The sequence below is a fragment of the Blennius ocellaris genome (genome assembly GCF_963422515.1).
Source record: "Blennius ocellaris genome assembly, chromosome: 8".
Taxonomy (NCBI): domain Eukaryota; kingdom Metazoa; phylum Chordata; class Actinopteri; order Blenniiformes; family Blenniidae; genus Blennius; species Blennius ocellaris.
Genome location: NC_137657.1, coordinates 2,922,889 through 2,950,799, shown reverse-complemented (window position 1 = coordinate 2,950,799; position 27,911 = coordinate 2,922,889). Strand labels below are relative to the sequence as shown.

Genomic DNA, 27,911 nt, shown 5'->3' with positions numbered 1-27,911 from the left:
TCCACTCCTGTGCGCTGCCTCCTTCTCCTTTCGTAGCTGTCGGAGTCTGGGTGTGAACCAGGGCTTGTCGTTGTTGTAGCAAACCCTGGTGCGCGTTGGTATGATGCGCTCCTCATTGAACTGGATGTATGAGGTCACAGTTTCCGTGTACTCGTCCAGGTTGTCAGAAGCAGCCCCAAATGCATCCCAGTCAGTTGTCTCCAGACATGAGCGCAGCTCCTCCACAGCCTCAGTGGTGGACTTCTTTGTTGTGCTCACTACAGGTTTAGCGAGTTTCAGTCTCCGTATGTATGAGGGGATTAAGTGAACCATCACGTGATCTGAAAGTCCAAGCGCAGCGCGGGGGACTGCGTGGTACGCGTTGCTTATTGTAGTGTAGCAGTGATCCAGCGTGTTCTCCTCTCTGGTAGGGCATTTGATAAACTGTCTGTACTTGGGTAATTCCTGGCTCAGGTTCCCCTTGTTAAAGTCACCAAGCACGATAACAAAGAACCTGTAAAGAACCTGGGCGTAACTTTTGACTCTGAGCTTAATTTTATATCACACATCAAAAATGTCACAAAGACTGGTTTTTATCATCTGAAGAATATAGCCAGACTCCGCCCATTTCTCTCTCAGGCAAACGCGAAGGTGCTAATGCATGCTTTTGTCATCTGTCGGATTGACTATTGTAACGCCCTGCTCTCTGGTTTCCCCAAGAAAACTTTATCACCACTACAACTTTTACAAAACTTTGCGGCACGAGTGCTGACGAGGACCAGAGGGCGGGCCACATCACGCCTGTTTTAAAATCACTCATTGGCTCCCCGTTCGCTTCAGCATCGATTTGAAGGTTCTTTTACTAGTTTTTAAGTGTCTTAATGGTTTTGCACCCTCTTATTTATCCAAACTACTTTTATCATATCAACCCTCGCGGGCCCTGAGGTCCTCCGGCACCGGCCTTTTAATTGTCCCTCAAACGAGGACCAAGACCCCCGGGGAGGCTGGTTCAGCTCCTATGGCCCCCGTTTGTGGAACAGCCTGCCGGGGAACCTCAGGGCTGCAGAGTCTGTTGAGGTTTTTAAAAAAGGGTTAAAAACTCACCTTTTTAATCAGGCTTTTAACTGATTTTATACATGTGTGTGTGTGTATATATTTATGTATTTTATCAATGCATGTATCTACTTTTATTTATTTATTTCAGATAATTATCTAATTTTCTTTTTTATCTCCAGTGGTTCCTCTAGGGGGCGCTACACTGGTGGTGGCCGGTTTTGCCGCTGGTGGAGCCGTCCCATGGGTTTCCCTGCCCGGGCACCTGGCAGGTCCCCCGCGTATGTGGTGGGATTGGCTGGTCTGCCCGGCTGGGGGGGGATCTGTGTGGCGGCGCCCCCTGTGGTCGGAAGTTGTGCCGCCCCCAGTGTGGACGGCCCAAATATGTCCCTTTCCTCACCTTAGTCCTCAGTGTCCTGCCATGTCTCCATATCACTAGGCATGTCTTCACTTATGTGTGTGTGTCTACATGTGTGCGTGTGTGTTCACCTGCTTTTTATTTATCTATTTTATCTTTGCACTGTTTTTAATTCTTGTGGAAGCACTTTGTGTTACTTCAATGTATAAAAAGTGCGATATAAATAAAGATTGATTTGATTTGATTTAGAACTGAACATGATCCATGAAACTATGACGTAACTTAAGCAACTGACGTCACTCTACCTTTTAAACATGGCTCGATCACATACATGTATGTCGGCGACGCAAACTGGTATGTCGGCGCCCGAAAGCCGCCATTATTTGATATTGCACTGGCATGGTTTCAATTTTGAGAGTAGTATGGCTCTGATCATGAGCAATTATGGCGGTGTCGACAAACAAGTATGTCAGCGCCTGTAAGCCGCCATTTTGATACCGCACTGGCAGGGTTTCAATTCTGGAGGAGCACGGTCGCATTGCGGATCATGTATTCTTGCCTTCCACAGACGGTGGCGTTGTGATTGTGCCCCGGAACAAAATGGCGGAACAAAATGGCAGTGATCATAAGGAAGCGGCCATATTGTCAGCCATCTTGGATTCCCCAATGACAACCTCTGTGATCCTGCGGGTGGAGCGCAGAGTGGAGCATGCAACTATTGGTTCAAATAGAATTTTCCCTCTGGTGAAGTCTGACACTGAAGCAAATCGGCATCTATGAATCAAATGTTGTGTTTTCACTGTGGATGTGCAGCTTTATCCTTTTTGTGTCTTTATAACCAAGTCTTCAGTCTTCCTCCTCTTCAGCACCACCTTTTTTCTGCAAATCTCCGTCCGTGGAGTCAGAATAATTTGGAGGCGCACGGAGCGGTGACATCCGCGTGAACGTGACTGCACTGAGGGGCGTGGCGGATAAAACTACATGATTCAGCCGCACGAAGCCGTGCAGAGCACGCAGATGCATCCAGCATAAAACAGCCTTTTGGTGTGGGGTGATGACACTAAGGGTAACGGTGTCACTTCATACAATAAATACACAATATGAAAGCTCTGACAAGGATTTGAGATGTTTCTGAAAGTGACAACATGAATATGATTTGATGAGTTAGGGTTAGCCCACCCTGATCCTAATACTCTTCAATATGATGCATATTTATGTTTGGCTGTATATGTTTGAATAACTTGTGTGATGGTGTGTTACTGTTACTGTAACAGTACAGTGCTGCTCCACACTCTGAACAGCTCAAGAACCCCCACATTTGAGTATGTTGTATGCCTGGTGGGCGTTTTGGCCGCACAGTGGCAGAGTGGTTACTGCTCTTGCCTCACAACAAGAAGGTCGTGGTTTGAAATGTGGCCGGGGCCTTTCTGTGTGGAGTTTGCATGTTCTCCCTGTGAGTTTCCTCCAGGTGCTCAGGTTTCCGCCCGTATTCCTAAAAACATACACTGGGGGTCCCTGAGCAAGACCTTCGGCCCCCCCAGCGCCGCTCTGTGTGGCTGCTACTGAGGGGTCAATTTGGAAAGGAATTTCCCCTCCAGGGATTAATACAGTGCTATAAATAAATAAAAAAAATAATTCATGGGCCCACGGATGTAACACACTATTCAGATAGTGCAGGAGCAGTGTGTCTTGAGTTTGAGCGTTAACACCTCCTGGCACTGACCTTGAAGACCTGGCTGCGAGGCGTCTTGTTGCCATTGTAGCCCATGTCATTGCCGTTGTTGGGAGATGAAGGGCCCAGCCGATACACATGGCAGAAAATTCTCACAATTCTTAGCAGACTTTTCATCTGAGCTTCGTAGTTGCTGGACAGGCTGAGGAAAACAAGACACAAGGAAAACACACATCAGCCCCCAGCCAGCGTTCACAAAACCCAATAAACCTGCTTGATATCCGGCGAGATTCTTGTTAAATACAGCAATAACGACATAAAAGTGCTTCAGTAGATGATGATGTTAATGGATGAGGCGCAAAAAAGTACACTGGTCTTGATGGAGCGCTGTTAGCATTAGTTCATTAGCAAATACCACTGATATGGTTATACACAAATGAATGTTCTAATGTTGATCAGAAATGCATAGATTATCTCAGGGATGGATAATCCTGGTCCTGGAGAGCCGCAGTCCTGCATGTTTTCAATGTGTCCTCACATCAACACAGCTGACAGCAATTAGTCGCTCATTATTCAGCTTTCTGCACAGCCTCATCATGAGAACGCTGGTGTGTTTGAGCCGGGAAACATTGAAAACATGCAGGGCTGAGGTCCTCCAGGACCAGGATTGCGCCTGTATTATCTGCTGGTACTGAATAAATGTGTTATTTTCCTTCACACAGCTCCTTGCACCTTCACCGTCTGCATGTTACATGAAAATTTAGAGCTGCTCATTCAATCTGATTGACGTTTTTTATATTTTTATCACAAATGCTAAATTTTTTATTTACTCAGGTTTCAAATGAGAAAGATATATAAACTGATGAGAACATGTACATTTAATAGTTTTAGATGAAATTTAAGAGACAGACGTGCAATAGAGGGTGTGCTGATGTACCTGAGAAGCTTGTGTCCATTGGTCGTGGCCACTTCAGCCAAGCTGGTCAGTATCCTCTGGTAATGATTGTCACTCTGCTGAGAGACGTGCTCTAGGACCTGCCTGAGCTACACACACACACACACACACACACACACACACACACACGCACACACACACACACGCACACGCACACGCACACCCAAATCTGTATCCACCTTACGTTTCAGTGTGTCTGGAGGGAAGCTGGACTCACCATGCTTTCCTTGATGTCTTGGTTCTGGGTCATCTGGATGAGGGCCTGAAACAATCTGCTGTGGTGCTGGATAAGAATCTCACAGGTCTCACCATATCCCCCCTGACAAAACAAACCAAACAATACACTAAGTATAAAACAATCGCAGAGAAAGTGCTGCTCAGCTGGTGGTAAAGACCTCACCTGCACACACAGATCCAGAGGAGATATCCCGTTCTTGTCTGCCAGGTATTTGGCCCCCCGGGACAGCAGGATCTGGGCCGTGTCTCTTTGGCCATGGCTAAAGAAGAGCACAGAACTTTCAACCATTCTAACCCATCCAGATACTTTTACCCCACATCATACATTCCGAAAATATGTACATATACGTACATACACGCAGAAGTTTTTCTCAAAGATTTTCATGCAAGAATTCCAAGAACTGTAACTATTCAGGTGGAAAACACATCAGATATTTATTCTCGAAATGGAAATTTGGATAATCAAGACAAGTCAAGAGAACTTTTTCTAGTTACTACCAGTCAATTTTACACCAAACTAAAAGTTTAGGTTCAACACATTTCTGTACTTAAAGAGCTCTGCCAAATTTAAGTCCAGAACAAAAACATCCTTCAAAGCCATCAGTGACAAGGCTTTATTTTATTATGTCATCAGGATTGCATCTCTCCCTAAAAACGGTTTCTCTCTCAGCGCTCCTCTTACAATTCGTGCAACTTCAGGTCAAAACAACTGAAGCATGCATGAAGCAAAAGGCTCCTGTTGATTTGACAATAAAGTGAAAAGTTGTGTTTTAAAGCGAACAGCGTCACTGTGGTCACCTGCAGGCAAAATAAAGAGGCGTGGCACCAGATACGTTGGGTCGGTTGATGTCGGCTCCGCTGTCCAGAAGACACAACACCGTCTGCGCAGAAAGCACACAGTCATATCACACACAAGTTTCACATAGACCTAATAAATACATGTAACTTACAGGTGCCAAACCTCCTGCTGGCAGCATCATTGTGGAATATACATATGAATCATGTAAGGTGAGTACCAATCAAAGTACAGTAAATGAGCACGATGAGCATGGGGGGGGGGGGGGGGGGGGTGGCATTTACATTCACTTTCGAGAACAGATACAACAGTCTGGAAAATGTCTTGCAATTACAACAGCCATTTGTTTGGGGGTGCTGTCAGAGCAAAAACGGAAGTCCCGCTGCTTTAGCCCATGGCGGCTATGCAAATCAGCTCATGGCGAATGGGGAGCCACAATCAATCACGATACGTAGACTTCAGACCAGATATCAATGAGCGCCTTTCTCACTACTACTTCTTCTCTACTCCACGTCTGCTCAGCTTTTCCTTTCTGCGTCTGTTTCTTCTGATTTGTTTGATTAGCTTTGCTTGTTTACCACCCAGAATGTATTGTGCTCTACATCACACACTCTCCCCCTGTCCGCTGTTTTCACATGTTAAACGTGAACACTTTTCATGCTCCGCTTAGTATTATGCGCTAAAACTAAGGAAAAAGCTTGAAGTTGAAGTCCCAACTTGAAGTCTGTTTAGCTAATGTTTAGCTAGCTGGGCCCAACTACGGCCACTGATAGAAGATGAATCTCATCCCCACTTCAGGCAAATATTGATCACAAACTGCTTGTGTTTTCAAAGAGATGAGCCCAAATGTGCTCTTTACATTTTCATATTCTACCTCTGCTCAAACTGCTGTTACGTTTGTACGAGAGTGGCTTGTTTGTTTGGACTGACTGTTTTGTGTCCATTTTGACAGGCGACGTGCAGCGCCGTCTGTCCCATGGCATCCTCCACGTCCACATTGGACACATGCTGCACCAGATCATGCAGGAGCTCGGTTCGACCATTCACCGCCAACCAGTGGATCTGTAGAACACATGGACTCTCGTTATCACCAGTGACATTACCTCCAGCGACACGGAGGTCACTTGCCACGGGACATCAATATGTGAGACTGTTGAGAGAAAAATGTGGCTGTCAAAGCTGAACTGGAGGACTCGGAAGAAACGCTCCTCTCCAACAGAGAATTGTCCTTTCCTGAGGAGACTCTGAAGAAGGAGAAAGTTTCTTTACGTTTCTCTTTCAAAAGAAACACACCCAGCTAACAAATCTTTTTCAATACGTCTTGGTTAAGCTGGATGTGCGATCATGTCATCATGTCAGGAAGCATTATGGGATTATGGGATTGCTCAATGGCAGAATCTGATCTCACAGTCAGAAACTATTGAGATTAACAAAAAGGTGACTGTGTAAACCCAGATGGATTTCAGTGTTTAAGTTCTCATGAAGCACAAACACAAATAGGATCAACCCGTGCTTCGCTGAATACAGTCAGAATCTGAAGATTGAGGCAAACTCACCGCAGTTAGTCCTTCATTGTTGCAGATATTGACGTCAGCATTGAACTCCAATAGTTTGCCCATGCACTTCTTCTGCCTGAGGGAAGGGTGGAGAAGAAGGTTCAGGATCACAGTGAAAACAGTCTCTTGTTGCATTGTGACTCGTCTGTGAACATCCTGAGGGCAACTGACTCTCAGTCAAACAAGAAGCTCGTCTTGAAGATATAATGGTTTGGATGAGCCATATTTTCCTGTTTCTGAACTCAGATAAAACTGAAATTATTATATTTTGCCAAAAACATCTGAGAGACAAATTATCTAAAAATACAGTCACACTGGATGGTATCGCAATGACCTCCAGTACCACTGTGAGGAACCTGGGAGTTATTTTTGACCAGGATATATCCTTTAACTCACACATTAAACAAATCTGCAGGACTGCCTTTTTTCACCTATTCAATATTTACACAATTAGAAACATCCTGAGTCAGAGTGATGCTGAAAAACTAATCCACGCAGTTGTTACTTCCGAGAGTAGACTATTGTAGCTCCTTATTATCACGGTGTCCAAATAACTGCTTAAAAAGTCTTCAATTAATTCAAACTGCTGCAGTGAGAGTCCTGACAAGGACCAGCATAAGAGTCAGTCCAATACTCACCTCTCTTCACTGGCTCCATGTTAAATTGAGAATAGAACTTAAAATCCTTCTTCTAACTTATAAAGCTCTTAACAACCAGGCACCATCATATCTAAAGGGACTGTTAGTCCCATATCTCCCCAGAAGAAAACTTTGTTCTCAGAGTGCTGGCTTACTGGAGGCTCCTCGGTTTTCCAAAAGTAGAACAGGAGGCTGAGCCTTCAGCTCTCAAGCTCCCATCTTGTGGAACCAGATCCCAGTTTCAGTTAGGGAGGCTGAAACAGTCTACTTTTAAGGAGACTCAAAATTTTTCTATTTACTAAAGCTTACAGTTAGGGCTGTTTCTCGCCAATTACACAAATCAAGGTCTGTATCTCCCCACCCGATCTATCTCTCTGTCCACCCTGTCCTCTCCTATATTCTCTAACCCCAACCGGTCAGCAGACTGCCGCAACCTCTGAGTCTGGTTTCTGCAAAGGTTTCTTCGTGTTAGAGGGAGTTTTTCTTTCCACAGTCGCAAATAAACCTGTTTGCTCATGTGGATTTCTTGGGTTTTTCTCTTTTCTCTGTTAAAAGCAAATTGAATATTCATATTCTCACCGAGGATGTCAAAACTATAAATGACCACATCAAATTATTTAAAAAACCATAAAGTGTGAAATAGCTGAAAATGTTTGATATTTTAGATTCTCCAAAATGGCCTCCCTTTGCTTTGATTTACTGCTTTGATCCCGGTTGTCCTGTTGTCCTCGGGATGAGCTTCATGAGGACATTGCCTGAAATAATTATCCAACAATCTTGAAGGAGTCCCAGAGATGCTGTGCACTTGTTGGCCCTTTTGCCTTCACTCTGCGGTCCAACTCATCCCAAACCATCTCACAGGTGACGGCGGAGGCCACCTCCATCTGGCGCAGCACTCCATCACCATCCTTCTTGGTCAAATAGCCCTCACATAGTCTGGGGGTGTTTTTGGGGTCCAACTCAATGCAAACTGGACCGTATAGGCCATCAGTAGAGCCACTAACAGACACACACACACACACACACTCACCTTCAAGATCTATTTGACCATAAAGCCCTGACTGCCGCAGTCTCCTCTGAACAGTTGATGTAGAGGTGTCTGCTACTCGAACTCTGTATGGCATTAATCTGAGCTCTAATTGGAACTGCTGTTAACTTCCAATTTCTGAGTTCATCTCTTGTGCTTTGTTATTTTTTGCAAAAAAGCCATTGGGTGTTGAACTTGTGTCAGAGTGTAGCACATTAAATTAGAAGCGCTTATTTGTGAACATAGAACACAATTTCAACTACAGAGATTTGCTGGGAGAACTTTTAGCCAATCAGTCAAAAAGAAATAAAACAAATTTTTTTTTTACAATTCCCTCAGTTAAAACTAAAAATGGTAAAATCACTTGTGACCCTCAAGAAATAAACAATACTTTCAGAGAATTTTACAGAAAACTTGACTCTTCACAAATTGACCCTTCACAATCTGAACTAGAGACTTTCTGAGCAGTTGACCTCCAAAATTAAAAGACGAACAAATCCAAGGGATAGCAACTTCCATTTCAATAGAACTGCATGAAGCCCTCCAGCACATGCCTGATGGTAAAGTTCAAGGACTTGAAGGTAAAGCTCCAGGACCTGATGGTAAAGCTCCAGGACCTGAAGGTAAAGCTCCAGGACCTGATGGTAAAGCTCCAGGACCTGATGGTAAAGCTCCAGGACCTGAAGGTAAAGCTCCAGGACCTGATGGTAAAGCTCCAGGACCTGATGGTAAAGCTCCAGGACCTGATGGTAAAGCTCCAGGACCTGAAGGTAAAGCTCCAGGACCTGATGGTAAAGCTCCAGGACCTGAAGGTAAAGCTCCAGGACCTGATGGTAAAGCTCCAGGACCTGATGGTAAAGCTCCAGGACCTGAAGGTAAAGCTCCAGGACCTGATGGTAAAGCTCCAGGACCTGATGGTAAAGCTCCAGGACCTGACGGTAAAGCTCCAGGACCTGAAGGTAAAGCTCCAGGACCTGACGGTAAAGCTCCAGGACCTGACGGTAAAGCTCCAGGACCTGAAGGTAAAGCTCCAGGACCTGACGGTAAAGCTCCAGGACCTGACGGTAAAGCTCCAGGACCTGAAGGTAAAGCTCCAGGACCTGATGGTAAAGCTCCAGGACCTGATGGTAAAGCTCCAGGACCTGAAGGTAAAGCTCCAGGACCTGATGGTAAAGCTCCAGGACCTGATGGTAAAGCTCCAGGACCTGACGGTAAAGCTCCAGGACCTGAAGGTAAAGCTCCAGGACCTGACGGTAAAGCTCCAGGACCTGACGGTAAAGCTCCAGGACCTGAAGGTAAAGCTCCAGGACCTGACGGTAAAGCTCCAGGACCTGACGGTAAAGCTCCAGGACCTGAAGGTAAAGCTCCAGGACCTGATGGTAAAGCTCCAGGACGATGGATAGTCACCTGAATTTTACAAAGAATTTTGGCCTTTACTCTCACCAATTTTTTTTAGAACAGTTGAGGAAATTAAAGAATCTTCAACTCTCCCCCCACATATGAACTGTGCAAATATCAATCTTCTTCTAAAAACGGATAAAGATCCTTCACTGCCATCAAGCTATCGCCCAATATCACTAATCAATGTACATCTTAAAATAATTAGTAGGGACTTCCGGTTATGGCGCCCACGTAGTAAGACGTGTGTTTCCTCGCTGCTCTTACTTAACTGCTAAAACCTCCTGCTCACGCACGGTATTGGCCAAAACAGATTCCTAAAAACACGATGACCCCGAATAAGACACAAGGCGTAAGAACGAGCCTCCATCCAAGCAGACAAAGATGCCTGACTACAACCTCCGTGGCAGTGAAGCGACGAGAGCTAGAAGCAACATGGCTGCACAGCATGCTACTAAGGAGCCCGCTAACGGTGAAGCTCCGATCAGCAGTGATGACGCCTCGCTGGGAGATAAAGTTAACCAAGTAAGTAAGTAAGTAAGTAAAATTTATTTATAAAGCGCTTTTCACAGATAAAAATCACAAAGTGCTGTACAGGAGAAAAGGTAAAAACAACAATATAAAATGTATATACATGTGTAAAATTAAAGTGACACTAGTGAAAAACCCATCAACCAAAATCTCTCCTAAATAAACATGTTTTCAAGTCTTTTTTAAAAGAGACAACAGAGTCTGCCAGGCGCAGAGACAGGGGCAGAGCGTTCCACAGTCGAGGGGCAACACACTGAAAAGACCCTCGGGTCTTATAATGAGTCTTGGGGACTACAAGCAGGTTCTGGCCAGACGACCAAAGAATACGGCCAGAGGAGTGCGGCTTCAAAAGGTCCAGGATGTACTGAGGGGCCAGACCGTTTAAGGCTCTGAAAGTCAGCACTAGGAACTTAAAATCAATCCTGAATTTTACAGGGAGCCAATGGAGAGCCGATAAGACTGGCGTGATGTGAGACCTTCGAGGTGCACCTGTTAAAAGCCTCGCAGCAGAATTCTGAACGGTTTGCAGTTTGTTCAGAGTAGACTTATTCAGACAGGTAAAAACAGAGTTGCAATAATCAAGTCTTGTGGATATAAAAGCATGAATAATTAATTCCAGGTCTTTTTTTGACAGCATTTTGCGAATTTTTGAGATGTTCCTTAGGTGATAAAAGCAATTTCACACAAGCTGTTTTGAGTGTGTCTCCAAAGACATGGCCTGGTCAAACACAACCCCCAGGTTTCTGAGGCTGGATTTGACAGAGGAGCCCAGAGAGCCAAGGTGCTGTTTGATCAGCGGGATCTTGTGGTCTGGAGCAAACATCAGCGTTTCAGTCTTGCTTGAATTTATCTGTAAATAGTTTGTGGCCAGCCAGTCTTTGATGGAGGAAACACACTCTAAGAACCTTTGCAGACGATGGAACTCAGCATCATTAAAAGAACAATACAGCTGGACATCGTCAGCATAGAAATAATAAGATACATCCTTGAAACAACCAATAATTGGACCAAGTGGCAAAATGTACAGTAAAAACAAAATAGGGCCCAAAACTGACCCTTGTGCCACTCCACAGGACAAATTTGTCACATCAGACTGTACATTGTTAATAGAGACGTTATAAGTTCTGTCTTGAATATACAAGGAGAACCACTGGAGGACAGAACCAGAAAATCCCATCTCATTATGAAGCCGGTTGATCAGTAAACTGTGATCCACAGTGTCAAAAGCAGAGGTCAAATCGAGGAGTACTAGAACTGTGTAGCGGCCAGAGTCTGCTGCCATCAACACGTCACTAGACACTTTTATAAGAGCAGTTTCAGTGGAGTGGAGTTTACGGAAACCTGACTGAAAAGCGTCGAACAAGTTGTGCTGCTCCAAGTGTTGGTGTTGCTGGGCTCGGTGAAAGGGGAAATAGCGGCAATGAAAACAGATTTCACAACCAAGCTTGACAACATGACATGCAGGAGGAGATAGGTGAATGCAATGCACGCGTCGCGCAAGCGGAACAACGCATATCTGGAACTGAGGACGAGGTGCTTGGTCTGCAGGCTGAGGTGCGCACTTTGCAAACTAAAAACAAGGATATGGAGGATAAACTTTCAGACTTGGAAACCAGGTCCCGTATGAACAACCTGAGGCTTGTTAATACGCCAGAAGGATTGGAGGGAGCCGACGTGTGTTCATTCTGGGAGCGGTGGATACGAGAGGCGCTGAGCGGGGGTGAAAAGTCATTGTCTCCCTTCATACTGGAGAAAGCACCCAGGATAGGTCCAAAGAGGGACACCAAATCTCGCCCAAGAGCAGTGATAATGCGCTTTCTGAACTTCAAAGACAAACAGGCGGTCCTCCAAGCGGCGCGGGACAGAAAGGACGTCACCTACAACAACCAGCAGGTGCGTTTCTACCCTGATTTAGCCACAGGGCTGCTCCAGCAGAGGAAAGGGTTCCACCCTATTCGTGAGGAACTCCGAAAGATGAACATTAGACATGGAGTGGCTTATCCTGCCAAGCTTCTTGTGACTTATGGGGGTTAAGACTCATGTATTCAAAACACCTGCAGAAGCTAATGTGTTTTTGAAGATCATCCAAGAAGTTCCAAACCATGAAGACCACTAACATGCAGGGACCAGTTGGTCTGATATAAGACGTGTGCATGAATGACTGATACTTTGTAGCATTTTGGTTAACCGGTGGTATTCAAAGTTATCAAACTAAGTGAATACTACACATTTCTTATATTCTCTTATTTACTTTATTTGTTTATGCTACATAATTGAGAGTGGACGCTGAGTGGGCCATTTGTTTTATGTCTTTGTTTATTTTATTTTATTTTATTTATTTTTTTAAAAAGGAGAAAAGAAAAAATATGTAGGTGAGCGGGAGTTGAAATAATGATGAGACAGTAGCAGTGAGGAGCAGTCTAGGGAAGTGGTTTGACCATTCCTCCTTAGTGTAGACTGGTCCTTGGCAATAACGGAAGGCAAAGTTGGGGAGGGTGGAGGTCATCCAGTGGATGGGAGGGTGGGGGTGGGAGGGTGGGGGTCATCCAGTGGATGGGAGGGTGGGGGTCATCCAGTGGATGGGGGTAAAGGGAAGTGTTTTTGTTCTACCTGTTGGATGTTTGTTCTTTCATCCGCTTTTGTTCTGCCCAGTGAAAGTGTTTCTATACTACAAAGTAACGTTATGACAAAGTCATTTTACAATATTCATCTTTCAGGGTTTAGACCTTAAATTTATTTCATGGAACTGTAGGGGCCTGCAGCGCCTCCAGAAAATTAAACAAGTCTTAAACAAAATTTAGGAGATGGATTCCAAAATAGTGTTTTTACAGGAAACTCATCTCCTGGATGACAATCTTTTGAGGATAAGGAGGAGGTGGAGGGGAGATGTGCATACAGCAGCATTTACATCACAGTCTAGAGGAGTCATGACTTTGATACACAAGTCGGTTCCCTTTCAAATTAAAAATACAATCAAAGACAGAAGAGGAAGATATTTAATTCTTCTAGTGGGGCAGATAAGTGTCATTTTTTAGAAGAATCGTGAAAATGATGATACAAGCATCAAATTTGGCACACTTGTTCTCCAAGGGGTACGGGTAAATCTGCCCGATTGGCTAATTGAAAATCCAAGATGGTGGCCATTTTTCAAGATGGCCACCAAAATAGACACCCGAAGTTGATATTTTGCTTAAAATATTTGTAGCTGTCAGATTTTCATAATTAAAGTGTGGATTCCTATGTTTTCAAGCCTGTTGAACTATATTTTCTGGTTTCTGACATGGTTAAAGCACTCTGGGACACAGTTTTCATGTTTATTTATGAATTCCATATGTTGGCTAGGTATTGCAATGTACGGGTATAGTGTTAAGAGTTAGTACCTTTGACTCAGCGGTCAGTCACAGCTATTGGATAGACTATTGATACTGGTCCTCTGCGCTCGCCAAACTCTAACCTATGGCTCCAAGAAGATGCTAGTGCACAGCATCTGCCACCCTTGTAAATCGTGTTGGCTCTAACTATATGTGGCATAGCACACAGAGAGTCTCCGCATGTGATGGAGTACATCTACATCTGAAACTTTCAAGTGCACTCTGTTGATGGTCTTGAAGGAGCGATTGTCGCGCACTACCAAGGCACATTGGTGACATCACTGCTGTGAAACTCAGCATGGGGTTCAGTGTCAGCTACATAGATGATTAATGTTGACATTATACTGCAACAACCTACTAGTATCCCAAATGCTGCCTAATCAACCCCAGATCAGTTAGGCAGCCGCCCCTGAATAGACAGGATGTGCCAGCGTGGGAGAGCCGAGCCAAGGATAACGGGGTTTTAGTTATCTGGATGGTGTACAGATCGCACGGGACTTATGACACTGGATGAACGATCGGACTAGGTGTATGGCACAGCGCAAGAACCTAGTTGTATCCGATACAGGAAAGTGCTTATTATACATAACATTACAGGACATAAGAGGCCTACAATATTATTACATGTGGTACAGGTGGTAAAAGGATAAACCCTCGACCCAGAACATCATCATGACCATGGATAACCACTCGACTGGAAGATTGTGGAAAACAGACTGGAGCAAGTGTTGCCTATGTCAGGAGGTTAAGAAAGAAGATTTAAAATCTTAACATAGTCTTTGATGTCGACAAGAAATCAAGTCTGAAATCTGAGACGAGGCTAAAACGAGGGCAAGGAATCAGAAGAAGGGTGACGGGAACAAGTAAAACACCAGGAAACTGGAAAAGCTTCCTTCGTCACCCCTGCAACAAGACTGAACTGTTTCACTTTCTTGCTGAAAAGATCTGTAAAGCAGGGATGACAAGCACAGTCATCGTTACAAAAGGAGAAGATGCCATTACTAATGCAGTGAAGTCTCTGGATGCTCTGTCCCCATGTTATCACGAAGAAGCTGACAGTAGAATATTTGTTCATGCCAGGCATGCAACTACAGATGGCAGCAAGTGTATAATCATAAAGGCTAATGACACAGATGTGCTAGTCATAGCAATATCTGTACTGCCATCCTTCCAGGAACTAGGTCTTCAGGAAATGTGGATTGCCTTTGGCCAAGGAGCCCATATGCGATGGTTTCCAGTCCATGAGATAGTCTCTGCAATAGGGCTTGAGAAAGCTAGAGGAATCCCCTATTTCCATGCATTCACTGGATGTGACGTTGTGTCTGCCTTCCATGGGAAAACAAAGAAATCTGCATGGCAGACTTGGAATGTATTTGATGACATTACTGAAACATTCAGCAATCTGAGCTGGTATCCAACATTGATTCGTGATCTTGACATGCAGAGACTGGAAAGATTTGTTGTTCTCATGTACGACAGGTCAAGCTCCTCCACTGGTGTGGACGAAGCAGACTAGACATGTTTGCCTGCAAGCAGAGGCCATACAGCTCAATTCCACCAGTACAGGCAGCCTTCAGAGAACATGCAAAGCGTGCACCCTATCGGGCTGGGATCATCTGGGGCCAGGCATCCAACTGTAATCCAGACATGAGCAGTCCAGCTGAATGGAGGTGGATACAGAAAGGAGATACATGGCAGATATATTGGACAACACTACCACCGATTGCAGCAAGCTGTCAACAACTGACAAAGTGTTCCTGTAGGAAGGTTTGCAAAGGAAGATGCAAGTGCTCCCTGGCAGAGCTCCCCTGCACATCACTCTGCAGCTGCATCTGTGAACAGTAGCAGATCAATGACCAAGAGCGCATTATGCCTAACTTTGAAAATGTACTTATAGTTGGGGCAAAGCATATGTAAAAATCTACAGACAACTCGGTGGTCAAAGGATGTCTTTGAGTCCCTTTTAATGTAAAAATATAGTTCAGTAGGCTTGAAAACATAGGAATCCACACTTCGGTCATGAAAATCTTACAACTACAAATATTTTTAAGCAAAATATCATCTCCGGGTGGCTATTTTTATCTTGGATTTTCAATTGGCCAATCGGGCAGATTTGATTAGTACCCCTGGAGAACAAGTGTGCCAAGTTTGATGCTTGTATCATCATTTGCACGATTATTCTGTTATCTGCCCCACTATTCAGGGTGTTCTCTTTTCAGAATTTTTGAATTTGACAAATGTTTATGGACCTAATGTGGATGATAGTAATTTTTACAAAGATTTTTTTTTTCACTCTTTCTACTCTTCAGGGATTCCACATAATTGGGGGAGATTTTAATTGTGCGCTAAAACCAGAATTGGATAGATCAAGTGGAGTAGATCAGTCGCATACTAACTGTAGAGCAACAATTCAAAGATTCATGAAATATTTAACTTTAATTTACATATGGAGGGAGAGAAATCAAAATATTAGAACCTATTCCTGTCACTCAGGTACTTACCAGACTTACTCTAGAATAGATTTCTTTCTCATCTCTATCATTTCACAATCCAAAGTTTACGACTGCTCTTATGGCGGTATTGTGATCTCGGATCATGCTCCCTGTTGCTTGATATATAAAGATGCTAAGCTGAAAAGAGACCCTCCACGGTGGCAATTTCAACATAAATGGCTACTGGATGAAGATTTGGTCAAATATTTAGGCGAACAAATTGATATATTTTTTTGAAATTAATACCACACAAACAACAGCATCTATAAAATGGGAAGCATTTAAGGCATTCCTTAGAGGACATAATTAGTTATACAGGTCATAAATCCAAAAAGAATGGAGAAGTTAGGTCACACTTAGAAAGTAAAATAAAAGAACTTCAAGACAAGATTAACACAAACCATAACCCACAATTTGAAAGAGAATTACTAAGTGTGAGAGCAGAATATGATAAGCATTCTGCCTTTAGAGCTGCATCGAGTCTTCTACGCCTTAAACAATCATTTTATGAGCGGGGAGATAAAGCTGGCAAACTTTTAGCATGGCAAATAAAACAACTGGAATCCAAATGACCTATTACAACAATTCTATCTGATGACCAAACCCTGTTAGAGCCACAGGAGATTAATATGGCCTTTAAAAAATATTATAAAGAGCTCTATAAAGCGTAAAAAAACAATATACTGTCAGAAGAAATTGACACCTTTTTAAATAAATTGGATATGCCAAGAATCTCAAAGGAAAATGAAAATCATCTAAACTTAGAAATGACCAAAGAAGAACTAGGACAAGCCATTGACAACATGAAGTCTGGAAAGAGAGCAGGGCCAGACGGACTCCCAACTGATCTATATAAGAAATTTAAAGATAAATGAATAGGCCCTCTGTTAGAAATGATTGCAGAAGTTTATCAGTTAAAGGGTTAGGGTTAGGGTTAGGAAGGGATGTCTCCCTTCTACAATGAATACAGCAATGATTGCTCTTTTACCTAAACCAAACTGTATCTGACACTGCTCTTCTATCAATAGATTGTATATAAGATACCTCTATTCTACTAACTGTGTGCACTTTCCTTGCCTATTCTACTAACAGTTTGCACATTCCTCTCCTTTCCTCATGTGTCCTCAAGAGCTGAATGCAACAAGTACATTTCGCCACTGTGAGATTAATAAAGGCGATCTTATCTTATCTTATCTTAGATGCTGAAAAGGCCTTTGATAGAGTGGAATGGCTATAAGCTTTTTAAGGTTTTAGAAAAATTTGGCTGTGGGGCAAACTTTTTAAAAATGGATCAAGATACAAAAATCCGACTGCTGAAATCATGACAAATAAAAATCTTTCAGATCCAATTAAGATTAGCGGTTGTAGACAAGGTTGCTCACTTTCCCCCTTATTGTTCACATTAGCTATTGAACCACTTGCTGTTGCTTTGCGCTCTCATCCTCAGTTTAATGGGATCTCGGGTGGACCAACGAGTCATAAAATTTCGCTGTTCGCGGACGATGTAATTTTATTTTTGACAAATTTAAGCAAGTCAATACCAATCATTCTGGAAATAATAAGGTCATTTAGTAAGATATCTGGCTACAAAATCAACAGAACCAAGTCTTCAATTCTGTTATTAAATGCAAATGATAGAACCCATCCACCTCGTGAGGTCTTGCAATTTAATGTAGTTTCACAGTATGAGTACCTGGGAATCCAAATTTTGCCAGATTTGAAAGAAATAGTTGAAATAAATTATAATCTCAGAAAGAAAGACTTAACTAATTTAATTGAAAGATGGATGCCTCTACCAATATCTATGATAGGGAGAGTCAATATTTTGAAAATGAATGCGTTACCAAAATTACTCTATTTGTTTCAAAACATCCCCCTGCTGCTTCCTCCAGGCTTTTTTCTCCAAATTAAGAAGCTTTTTATCACATTTATATGGAATAATAAAAGGTCACGACTCCGCCTGTCTTTGCTTTACCTTCCATATGAACGAGGAGGTCGAAAATGCCCAAATCTCCAACTGTATTATTGGGCTACACAGTTGACGTCACATTGGGTGGATATGGAAAGTCAAGGGTTACATTTAGAACTCCCCAAGTACATGTATTCCAACACAGTTAAAAAATTATTGAACCAGACGAAAAATCCAATACTTAAAAATATGATTAGAATATGGAGGGATGTAAAAAAATTATTAAAAGAAGCATATGGTTTATCCCAAATTTAGTCCAATATGGGGCAATCATTTTTTTGTACCTGGGAGAGCTGATGCAGTTTTTCCATACATGGAGAGTCCAAGGATTGGGAAGCATTCAACATGTTTACCTACCTAACTGTGACACACTAATGAGCTTTCAAGAGTTACAGGATAAATTTCATATAGATAAAAAACATTTCTCTAAGTATCTTCAATTGCGAAGTTACATACACAAAACCCAGAACAATATACTAACAAAACCGACACACTCAGACTTAGAGGAAATGATGACAAAGGATTGTTGAAGGAAAGGCATAATATAACATATATACAATTTTATGATGGGAAGAGATCCTGAAGATTCGTATGGCAGACTCCAAGCTTGGAATGAAGATTTGTCATTGGATTTATCTGTGGAGTGGAGGGCTGCATGTAACTTTGCACATACCACATCTATTAACGTACGCCTCAGATTAATACAGTTTAAATGGTTAATGCGAGTCTATGTAACACCGGTAGATCTTCATAGATATAATGGTAACATTCCTGATCTATGTCCAAAATGCACCGACTGTAGGGGAACACTGGCTCACTGCATGTGGTATTGTAGGAAGATTGCAGTGTTTTGGGAACAAATAAGAGGTGTCATTGAAAAAAATATTTCTAAGAAATTTATATTGGACCGAAGGCTATTCGTATTTGGTTTATACCCAGAGAAATGTACATATACAAAGAGTACATTTTTTTAAATAAATATAAGCCTGTTGAATGCTAAGAGATGTATATCATTATTTTGGAAGAAGAGTCATGGACCTTCTGTGGAACAGTGGAGGCAGCAGATGTGATCAACCCTCCCATTGGAGAAGATCACCTATGTGTTGAAGGGCAGACATAATGTTTTTGGGAGGGTCTGGGGGCCTTTCATGTTGTATGTTAAAGACCTTTGAGCATGAGTAATAGTGTGATGTTTACATCACCTTTGTTAATTCTTTCTGAACGGGCAATGTGATTTGTTTTTTGTTTTGTTGTTGTGTGTTATGTTATAAAAATTTATAAAAACAGTTTTGGGAAAAAAAAATTGTAAAACATTAGCAAGCAGAATAGAAAACAAATTACACCCCACAACATACAGTACACCCTGATTAAACTGGCCTTCATTAAAGGACGACACTCCGCTAATGATACACGTAGATGAATGAAACTTATTGACCACTCCACTAACAATACACAGGGATTAATTAATCTTATAGACCACTGCCACCACAATAAACAAAAGTCCATTATCACCTCCTTAGATGCAGAAAAAGCCTTTAATCGGGTAAATTGGAAATTCCTACTCACTACACTCCGAAAATTTGGATTCAAACAAAATTACCTCTCCTGGATAAAAACATTGTACACCTCACCCAGTGGCTCCTGTGAGCCCACCACCCATAGAGACTACCGTAGTGGTCGGGTGCAGTGTGGTATGGGTGGCAGTAGACGGCGGGGCCTCGACGACCCGATCGCCGGTCTCGGCCAATGGACCGGACAGCAGTTCAGAGTACCCGACCTTCTTGGAGTACCTGGGAGGGGTGTCAGATACTGCTCCAACTGGGGACTCCATTGTTCTAATGGGGGACTTCAACGCCCACATGAGCAACGACAGCGAGACTTGGAAGGGGGTGATTGGGAAGAACGGCCTCCACAATCTGAACCCAAGTGGTGTTCTGTTGTTGGACTTCTGTGCCAGTCACAGCTTGTCCATAACGAACACCATGTTCGAGCACAGAAGTGTCCATAAGTGCACGTGGCACCAGGACACCCTAGGCCGGAGGTCAATGACGGACTTTGGAGTTGTGTCATCTGATCTCCGGCCGCATGTCTTGGACACTCGGGTAAAGAGAGGGGCAGAGCTGTCAACTGATCACCACCTGGTGGTGAGTTGGATGTGCTGGACCGGGAGGAGGCCAGACAGACTCGGCAGACCCAAATGTGTTATGGGGTCTGTTGGGAATGCCTGGCCGAGCCCTCTGTCATGCAGTCTTCAACTCCCACCTCCGGGAGAGCTTCTCACAGATCCCGAGGGAGGTTGGAGACATTGAGTCCGAGTGGACCATGTTCTCCACTTCCATTGTCGAAGCTGCTGCTCGGAGCTGTGGCCGCAGGGTCTCTGGCGCCTATCGTGGCGGCAACCCCTGAACCCGGTGGTGGAAACCGGAAGTAAGGTACGCTGTCAAGCTGAAGAAGTTCTATCGGGCGTTATTAGCTCATAGATCTCCCGAGGCAGCTGACAAGTACCGGCAGGCCAAGCGTACTGCAGCCCGGGCCGTGGTGGAGGCAAAAACTCGGGTCTGGGGGGAGTTTCCTCGGAGCCGACCAATAGTCCTCCTACATGGCCTCCCCGAAGAAATTCCGGCAAACTGTCCGGCGCCTCAGGAGGGGGAAGCAGCTTTCACCAACACTGTTTACAGTGGAGGTGGGCAGCTGGGGACCTCAACTGGAGATGTCGTCCGGCGGTGGAAGGAATACTTCGAGGACCTCCACAATTCCACCATCACATCTACCGTTGAAGAAGCAGAGGCTGGGTTCTCAGAGGTGGACTCGTCCATTACCCAAGCTGAAGTCACCGAGGTTGTTGTGAAGCTCCTCAGTGGAAAGGCACCAGGAGTAGATGAGATTTAAGTCTCTGGATGCGCAGGGACTGTCGTGGCTGACTCGTCTCTGCAACATAACGTGGCGGTCGGGGACAGTACCTCTGGACTGGCATACCGGGGTGGTGGTCCCTCTTTTTAAGAAGGGGGATCAGAGGGTGTGTTCCAACTACAGAGGGATCACACTCCTCAGCCGCCCCGGGAAAGTCTATTCCAGGGTACTGGAGAGGAGGATCTGGCCGTTAGTTGAACATTGGATCCAAGAAGTTTTGTGTATCTGAAGAAGGCATTCGACCGCGTCCCTCGGGACGTCCTGTGGGGGGTGCTCCGGGAGTATGGAGTCCGGGACCTTTTGTTAAGGGCTGTTCAGTCCCTGTATGCCCGGAGCAGGGGTTTGGTTTGCAGTGCCAAAGGTAAGTCGGACCTGTTCCCAGTGCACGTTGGCCTCCGGCAGGGCTGTCCTTTTCCACCGGTTCTGTTCATTACCTACAAGTTTTATCATCGTTTCATCCCCCAGTTCTCCACCAGGGCAGCGCTACTTACGGACTTGACTGGATCTCGGTCACCCAACCAAATCCTGTGGACAGAGCAGACAAAGGCGGTTTTCCAGGACATCCAGCAATCACTGAGTAAGGAACCAGTTCTCTACGGTCCAAACTTTGAGGAACATTTTACTGTGGAAACCGATGCGTCTGACAGGGGTCTTGGAGCTGTTTTTCTCCAGGGACCACCGGATAACCGTCACCCAGTTGCCTACATTAGCCGGAAACTGTTCCCCAGAGAGGTCCGGTATTCAACGGTGGAAAAAGAGGCACTGGCTATCAAGTGGACCCTTGACTCTTTCCGATATTACCTTCTGGGAAGAGAGTTTACCTTGGAGACAGACCACAAAGCGCTTCAGTGGATGGAGAGGATGAAGGATACCAATGGGAGGATTACCCAGTGGTAAGCTAGTCTTTAGTATCTGCTTCCTGTGTGTCTCTGCTAAAGGACTATTTCTAGAATGAGTCCTCAGATGTTCAGTTACTGTGTGATGTTGCCTTTGATGTGATATGTGTAGGATTGTGAGTTAACAAGTTAGTAAAGCAAAGATTAGCATGCAGACCCTGTGTCTGTGGCAGAGCTAACGGTGGTTTACAAGTTGATAACTGCTCCTAATATCATTATCTATAGAACTCAATCACTGTAACAGAATCAACACATCTTCATAAAGTTAAACAGTTCTATCATAGCATCAGGTTTAACTAATCTCAGGTAATGCCCAGTTGTTACCACTTCCTTGAAGGAGTTTGGTTGTTGTCCTGCTGGAGGGAAGCTGGTGTCTAGTGGAGTTTGGAGTGTGACTGTTTGAGGTTGTGGACAGGTGTCTTTCAAACTGATAACCAGTTCAAACAGGTGCCATTAATACAGATAAGGAGTGGAGGACAGAGGAGCCTCTTAAAGAACAGGTCTGTGAGAGCCAGAAATCTTGCTTGTTTGTAGGTGACCAAATACTTATTTTCCACCATAATTTGCAAATAAATTCTTTAAAAATCAGACAATGTGATTTTCTGGATTTTTTTTTCTCATTCTGTCTCTCATAGTTGAGGTATACCTATGATGAAAATTACAGGCCTCCCTCATCTTTTTAAGTGGGACAACTTGCACAATTGGTGGCTGACTAAATACTTTTTTGCCCCACTGTACATTGCCCACAACAAAGAAAAACCTTGAAGTTTAAATTTAAAGGTTATTATAGCAATATTTTTCTTGTCTGGTCCACTCAGGATGAAAGTGGACTGTATGTGGTCCCTGAAGTACATCAAATCGTATTTAACAATTATCTTGTATACATCTTATATACGTGTATATTTGTCGATATATTGCATACATCTTTGAATTGGTTTAGTGCTTTTAAATAATCATAACATATTTGCTGTTTGGTTCATTCAATATGAACTGGCCACTACAATTTAAAATAAATTTTTTTTAACCAATTCATCGATTAATTGAAAAAATAATCGACCGATTAACAGATTATTAAGATAATCGTAAGTTGCAGCCCCAGTTTCCATTGTCTCGAATTTACACCAGCTGTGATTGGACGCTGTTTTTGCATCATTAAAGTTAAATTCTAGACTTTTAAAACTAAGATCAGAATTTACTGCCCATTTCAAAGCATAGTTTACAGTCAGCACAAATTGGTTCCTAATCGGAACATTACTTTCTTTGCAACTTGGACACATCTCATCACAATATACAGCAAAAACATTGATAGAGGGGAGCATGAGCAGGGAAGGGGAGCATGCGCAGTGAGTGATTCCAGTGTGACGTAATGGAGTGCAATCCAACATGGCGCCACCCAGCTTGTAATGCAAACTTTTCCGACTACAGAGGGGAGAAAAACAACAAACTAAACTAAACAAAGGATAAATTAAGCTAAATTATAACGCTGGAAGAGAAAACCATAGAAGAACTTCAAGCATACGACGAGTGCTACGACCGTCTCGTCGTCATGTCCAAGACTCCGCAGACGTCATCGTCGAAAAGGAGCCGCGCTGAAAACTCCCCAACAGTTTGAGGACATCTTGGACAGCATCAACACCAAGCTGTCCAGCTTCAACGCCCGTCTCGCCCTGGTGGAGGTGCTCCACCGTGAATTCCAAGCTCTTCGGGAGATGCTGGAATTTAGCCAACAGCAGGTGGCGGATCTCACAGCAGAGAACATGGGGCTGAGAAATAAGGTCGATCTGCTGAACCAGGGACTGAGTGGACTGACCCGGGAGAACAAGAAGATGAAGGAATCCATCCTGGACCTACAAAGCAGGAGTATGCAGGACAACCTCGTCTTCGCGGGACTTCCAGAACGCGAGGAGGAAAACGCGGGAATATCGTTGCGAGGATTTATCCAGGAGCACCTGAAGCTTCCCGTGGACACCGTGAACAAGATCACCTTCGCCGGAGTCCACCGCCTGGGAGGGAGACGACAGGACAACCAGCGCCTGGGAGGGAGACGACAGGACAACCAGCCCCCCGTCCACCTCCTGGGACCTGTCACTATGACGTCACTATCAGTGACCATGACCTGTCACTATGACGTAACTACCAGTGACCATGGCCTGTCACTATGACGTCACTATCAGTGACCATGACCTGTCACTATGACGTCACTATCAGTGACCATGACCTGTCACTATGACGTCACTACCAGTGACCATGACCTGTCACTATGACGTCACTACCAGTGACCATGACCTGTCACTATGACGTCACTATCAGTGACCATGACCTGTCACTATGACGTCACTATCAGTGACCGTGACCTGTCACTATGACATCACTATCAGTGACCATGACCTGTCACTATGACGTCACTACGAGTGACCATGACCTGTCACTATGACGTCACTACCAGTGACCATGACCTGTCACTATGACGTCACTACCAGTGACCATGACCTGTCACTATGACGTCACTATCAGTGACCATGACCTGTCACTATGACGTAACTACCAGTGACCATGGCCTGTCACTATGATGTCACTATCAGTGACCATGACCTGTCACTATGACGTCACTACCAGTGACCATGACCTGTCACTATGACGTCACTACCAGTGACCGTGACCTGTCACTATGACGTAACTACCAGTGACCATGGCCTGTCACTATGACGTCACTATCAGTGACCATGACCTGTCACTATGACGTCACTACCAGTGACCATGACCTGTCACTATGACGTCACTATCAGTGACCATGACCTGTCACTATGATGTCACTATCAGTGACCATGACCTGTCACTATGACGTCACTACCAGTGACCATGACCTGTCACTATGACGTCACTATCAGTGACCATGACCTGTCACTATGACGTCACTACCAGTGACCATGACCTGTCACTATGACGTCACTACCAGTGACCATGACCTGTCACTATGATGTCACTACCAGTGACCATGACCTGTCACTATGACGTCACTACCAGTGACCATGGCCTGTCACTATGACGTCACTATCAGTGACCATGACCTGTCACTATGACGTCACTAGTAGAACAATCACCCTCCTAGTAGACAATGGAGATTTAACACTTCACTGCTCAAGGATCTAGACTTCCTCACATTCTTTAAAAAACAATGGACAATCTTTTTAGAAACAAATGATCTGCCTGGTGTTTCTCCCTGTGTCCTCTGGGAGACGCTAAAGCTGTCATGAGAGGAAAAATTATTTCTTACTCCTCACACAAAACCAAAAAGGAACAAATAAAGGAAAAAGAATTAGAAGATAGAATCAAGACCATAGAGACAGCTCATGCTGCTTCCAATGACGACGCTTATTAACGGAGTTAAAGAGATTAAAAATGGAGTTGAATGAAATAATTGAACACAAAACACAATTTCAACTCCAGAGATTACGCTGGGAGAACTTTGAACATGGAAATAAATCCAGCAAACTCTTAGCCAATCAGTTAAAACGAAATAAAGAAAAGGTACAATCCCCTCAGTTAAAACTCAAAATGGTGAAATCACTTGTGACCCTCAGGAAATAAATACTACTTTCAGAGAATTTTATAAAAAACTTTACTCTTCACAAATTGACCTTCACAATCTGAACTAGAGACTTTCTGAGCACAGTTGACCTCCAAAATTAAAAGATGAACAGATCCAAGGTCTAGAAGTTTCTGTATCAGTAGAAGAACTGCATGAAGCTCTCCAGCACATGTCTGATGGTAAAGCTCCAGGACCTGATGGTAAATCTCCAGGACCTGATGGTGAAGCTCCAGGACCTGACGGTAAAGCTCCAGGACCTGACGGTAAAGCTCCAGGACCTGACGGTAAAGCTCCAGGACCTGATGGATACACCACTGAATTTTACAAAGAATTGTGGCCTTTACTCTCACCAACTATTTTTAGAACAGTTGAGGAAATTAAAGAATCTTCATCTCTCCCCCCACATATGAACTGTGCAAATATCAATCTTCTTCTTAAACCGGATAAAGATCCTACACTACCATCTAGCTATCGCCCAATATCACTAATCAATGTACATCTTAAAATAATCAGTAAAACCTTAACAAGCAGAATAGAAAAAATTACACCCCACATAATACACCCTGATCAAACTGGTTCATTAAAGGACGACACTCCACTAACAACACACACAGATTAATTAATCTTATAGACCACTCCACTAACAACACACACAAATTAATTAATCTTATAGACCACTCCACTAACAACACACGCAAATTAATTAATCTTATAGACCACCCCACTAACAACACACAGATTAATTAATCTTATAGACCACTCCACTAACAACACACGCAGATTAATTAATCTTATAGACCACTCCACTAACAACACACGCAAATTAATTAATCTTATAGACCACTCCACTAACAACACACACAGATTAATTAATCTTATAGACCACTCCACTAACAACACACACAGATTAATTAATCTTATAGACCACTCCACTAACAACACACACAGATTAATTAATCTTATAGACCACTCCACTAACAACACACAGATTAATAAATCTTATAGACCACTCCACTAACAACACACAGAGATTAATTAATCTTATAGACCACTCCACTAACAACACACGCAGATTAATTAATCTTATAGACCACTCCACTAACAACACACGCAGATTAATTAATCTTATAGACCACTCCACTAACAACACACGCAGATTAATTAATCTTATAGATCACTCCACTAACAACACACAGATTAATTAATCTTATAGACCACTCCACTAACAACACACACAGATTAATTAATCTTATAGACCACTCCACTAACAACACACGCAGATTAATTAATCTTATAGACCACTGCCACCAGAATAAACAAAAGGCCATTTTCACCTCTTTAGATGCAGAAAAAGCTTTTGATAGGGTAAATTGGAAATTTCTACTCGCTACACTACAGAAATTTGGATTTAGACAAAATTACCTCTCCTGGATTAACACATTGTACACCTCACCCAGTGCCTGTGTTAAAACAAATGATCAAATTTCCTCAAGGTTCAATCTCGAGAGAGGTACCAGGCAGGGGTGTCCACTCTCACCCCATGTGGTTCAATTTTTATTGAACCATTAGCAGCCGCCATTAGACAGAACAATAACATAAAAGGAATACAAACAGCAAATGTAACCCATAAAATATGCCTTTATGCAGATGATGCATTACTTTTCTTAAAAAACGCACAGACCTCTCTTCCAGAAACAATAGAACGAATAGGCAGATTCTCTGCAATTTCAGAATATTCTATAAATTGGAATAAATCAGTTGTCTTGCCTATTAACTCTATTTTTCAGCACACATCAAATACTCCACTAAAACCAGGGTACATCAAATACCTCGGCATTAATATCTCAGCCAAACTGTCAGACTTGGTGCACTTAAACTACACCCCCCTTATTAAAACAATAGAAGAGGACCTCAATCGATGGAGAACACTTCCTATATCACTTATGGGGAGAGTAGCAACAATTTAAATGTTGGTCCGTCCTAAAATTAACTACATCTTTTCAATGATCCCAACAAAACCACCAAAAACATGGTTTAATACGTTGGATTCCCATATCTCAAAATTCTTATGGAAAAGCAAACCATCGCGTATAAGTTTAAAAACACTGCAGAACACCAAGGACCAAGGAGGCTTAGAACTTCCAAACTTCTATAATTATTATCTTGCCAATAAATGACTTTATGTTGTAAAATGGATTAATCAGAAACTTAGATGAAGGCTGGCTGGACATTGAAAAACCTTCTGTGAAGATCTCCACATCAGAGACCTTCCTTTCTTCAGTCCTGTCATCAAAAAACACAACTGCTTTAAAAGCATCAATATAAACAATCTCTGACAGCTTGGTGGGAATTTCTTCAAATGAATGGATCGTCACTCATTCCCTGCAAACTCACATTCTGGAACAATCCTGACATCCTGCAAAGGAAGAAACCAATACACTTCACAAAATGGAAAAACAAGGGAAGAAGAAACTAGGAACACCT

The 27,911-nt window shown here is 43.3% G+C and overlaps 1 protein-coding gene across 2 annotated transcripts in view; it reads right to left on the bottom strand.

The window, feature by feature from the left end:
- Positions 1-27,911, bottom strand: part of hace1 (HECT domain and ankyrin repeat containing E3 ubiquitin protein ligase 1) — a 110,617-nt gene that overhangs the window by 61,515 nt on the left and 21,191 nt on the right. For both annotated transcript variants that reach the window (XM_080501137.1, XM_080501138.1), the window contains exons 5-11: positions 6,607-6,682; positions 5,981-6,112; positions 5,053-5,135; positions 4,418-4,514; positions 4,235-4,336; positions 4,000-4,106; positions 3,114-3,264 (exon numbers count right to left, since the gene is read on the bottom strand). In XM_080501137.1, the coding sequence (XP_080357263.1) occupies positions 3,114-3,264; positions 4,000-4,106; positions 4,235-4,336; positions 4,418-4,514; positions 5,053-5,135; positions 5,981-6,112; positions 6,607-6,682 (748 nt within the window). The remainder of the gene's footprint in view (positions 1-3,113; positions 3,265-3,999; positions 4,107-4,234; positions 4,337-4,417; positions 4,515-5,052; positions 5,136-5,980; positions 6,113-6,606; positions 6,683-27,911) is intronic.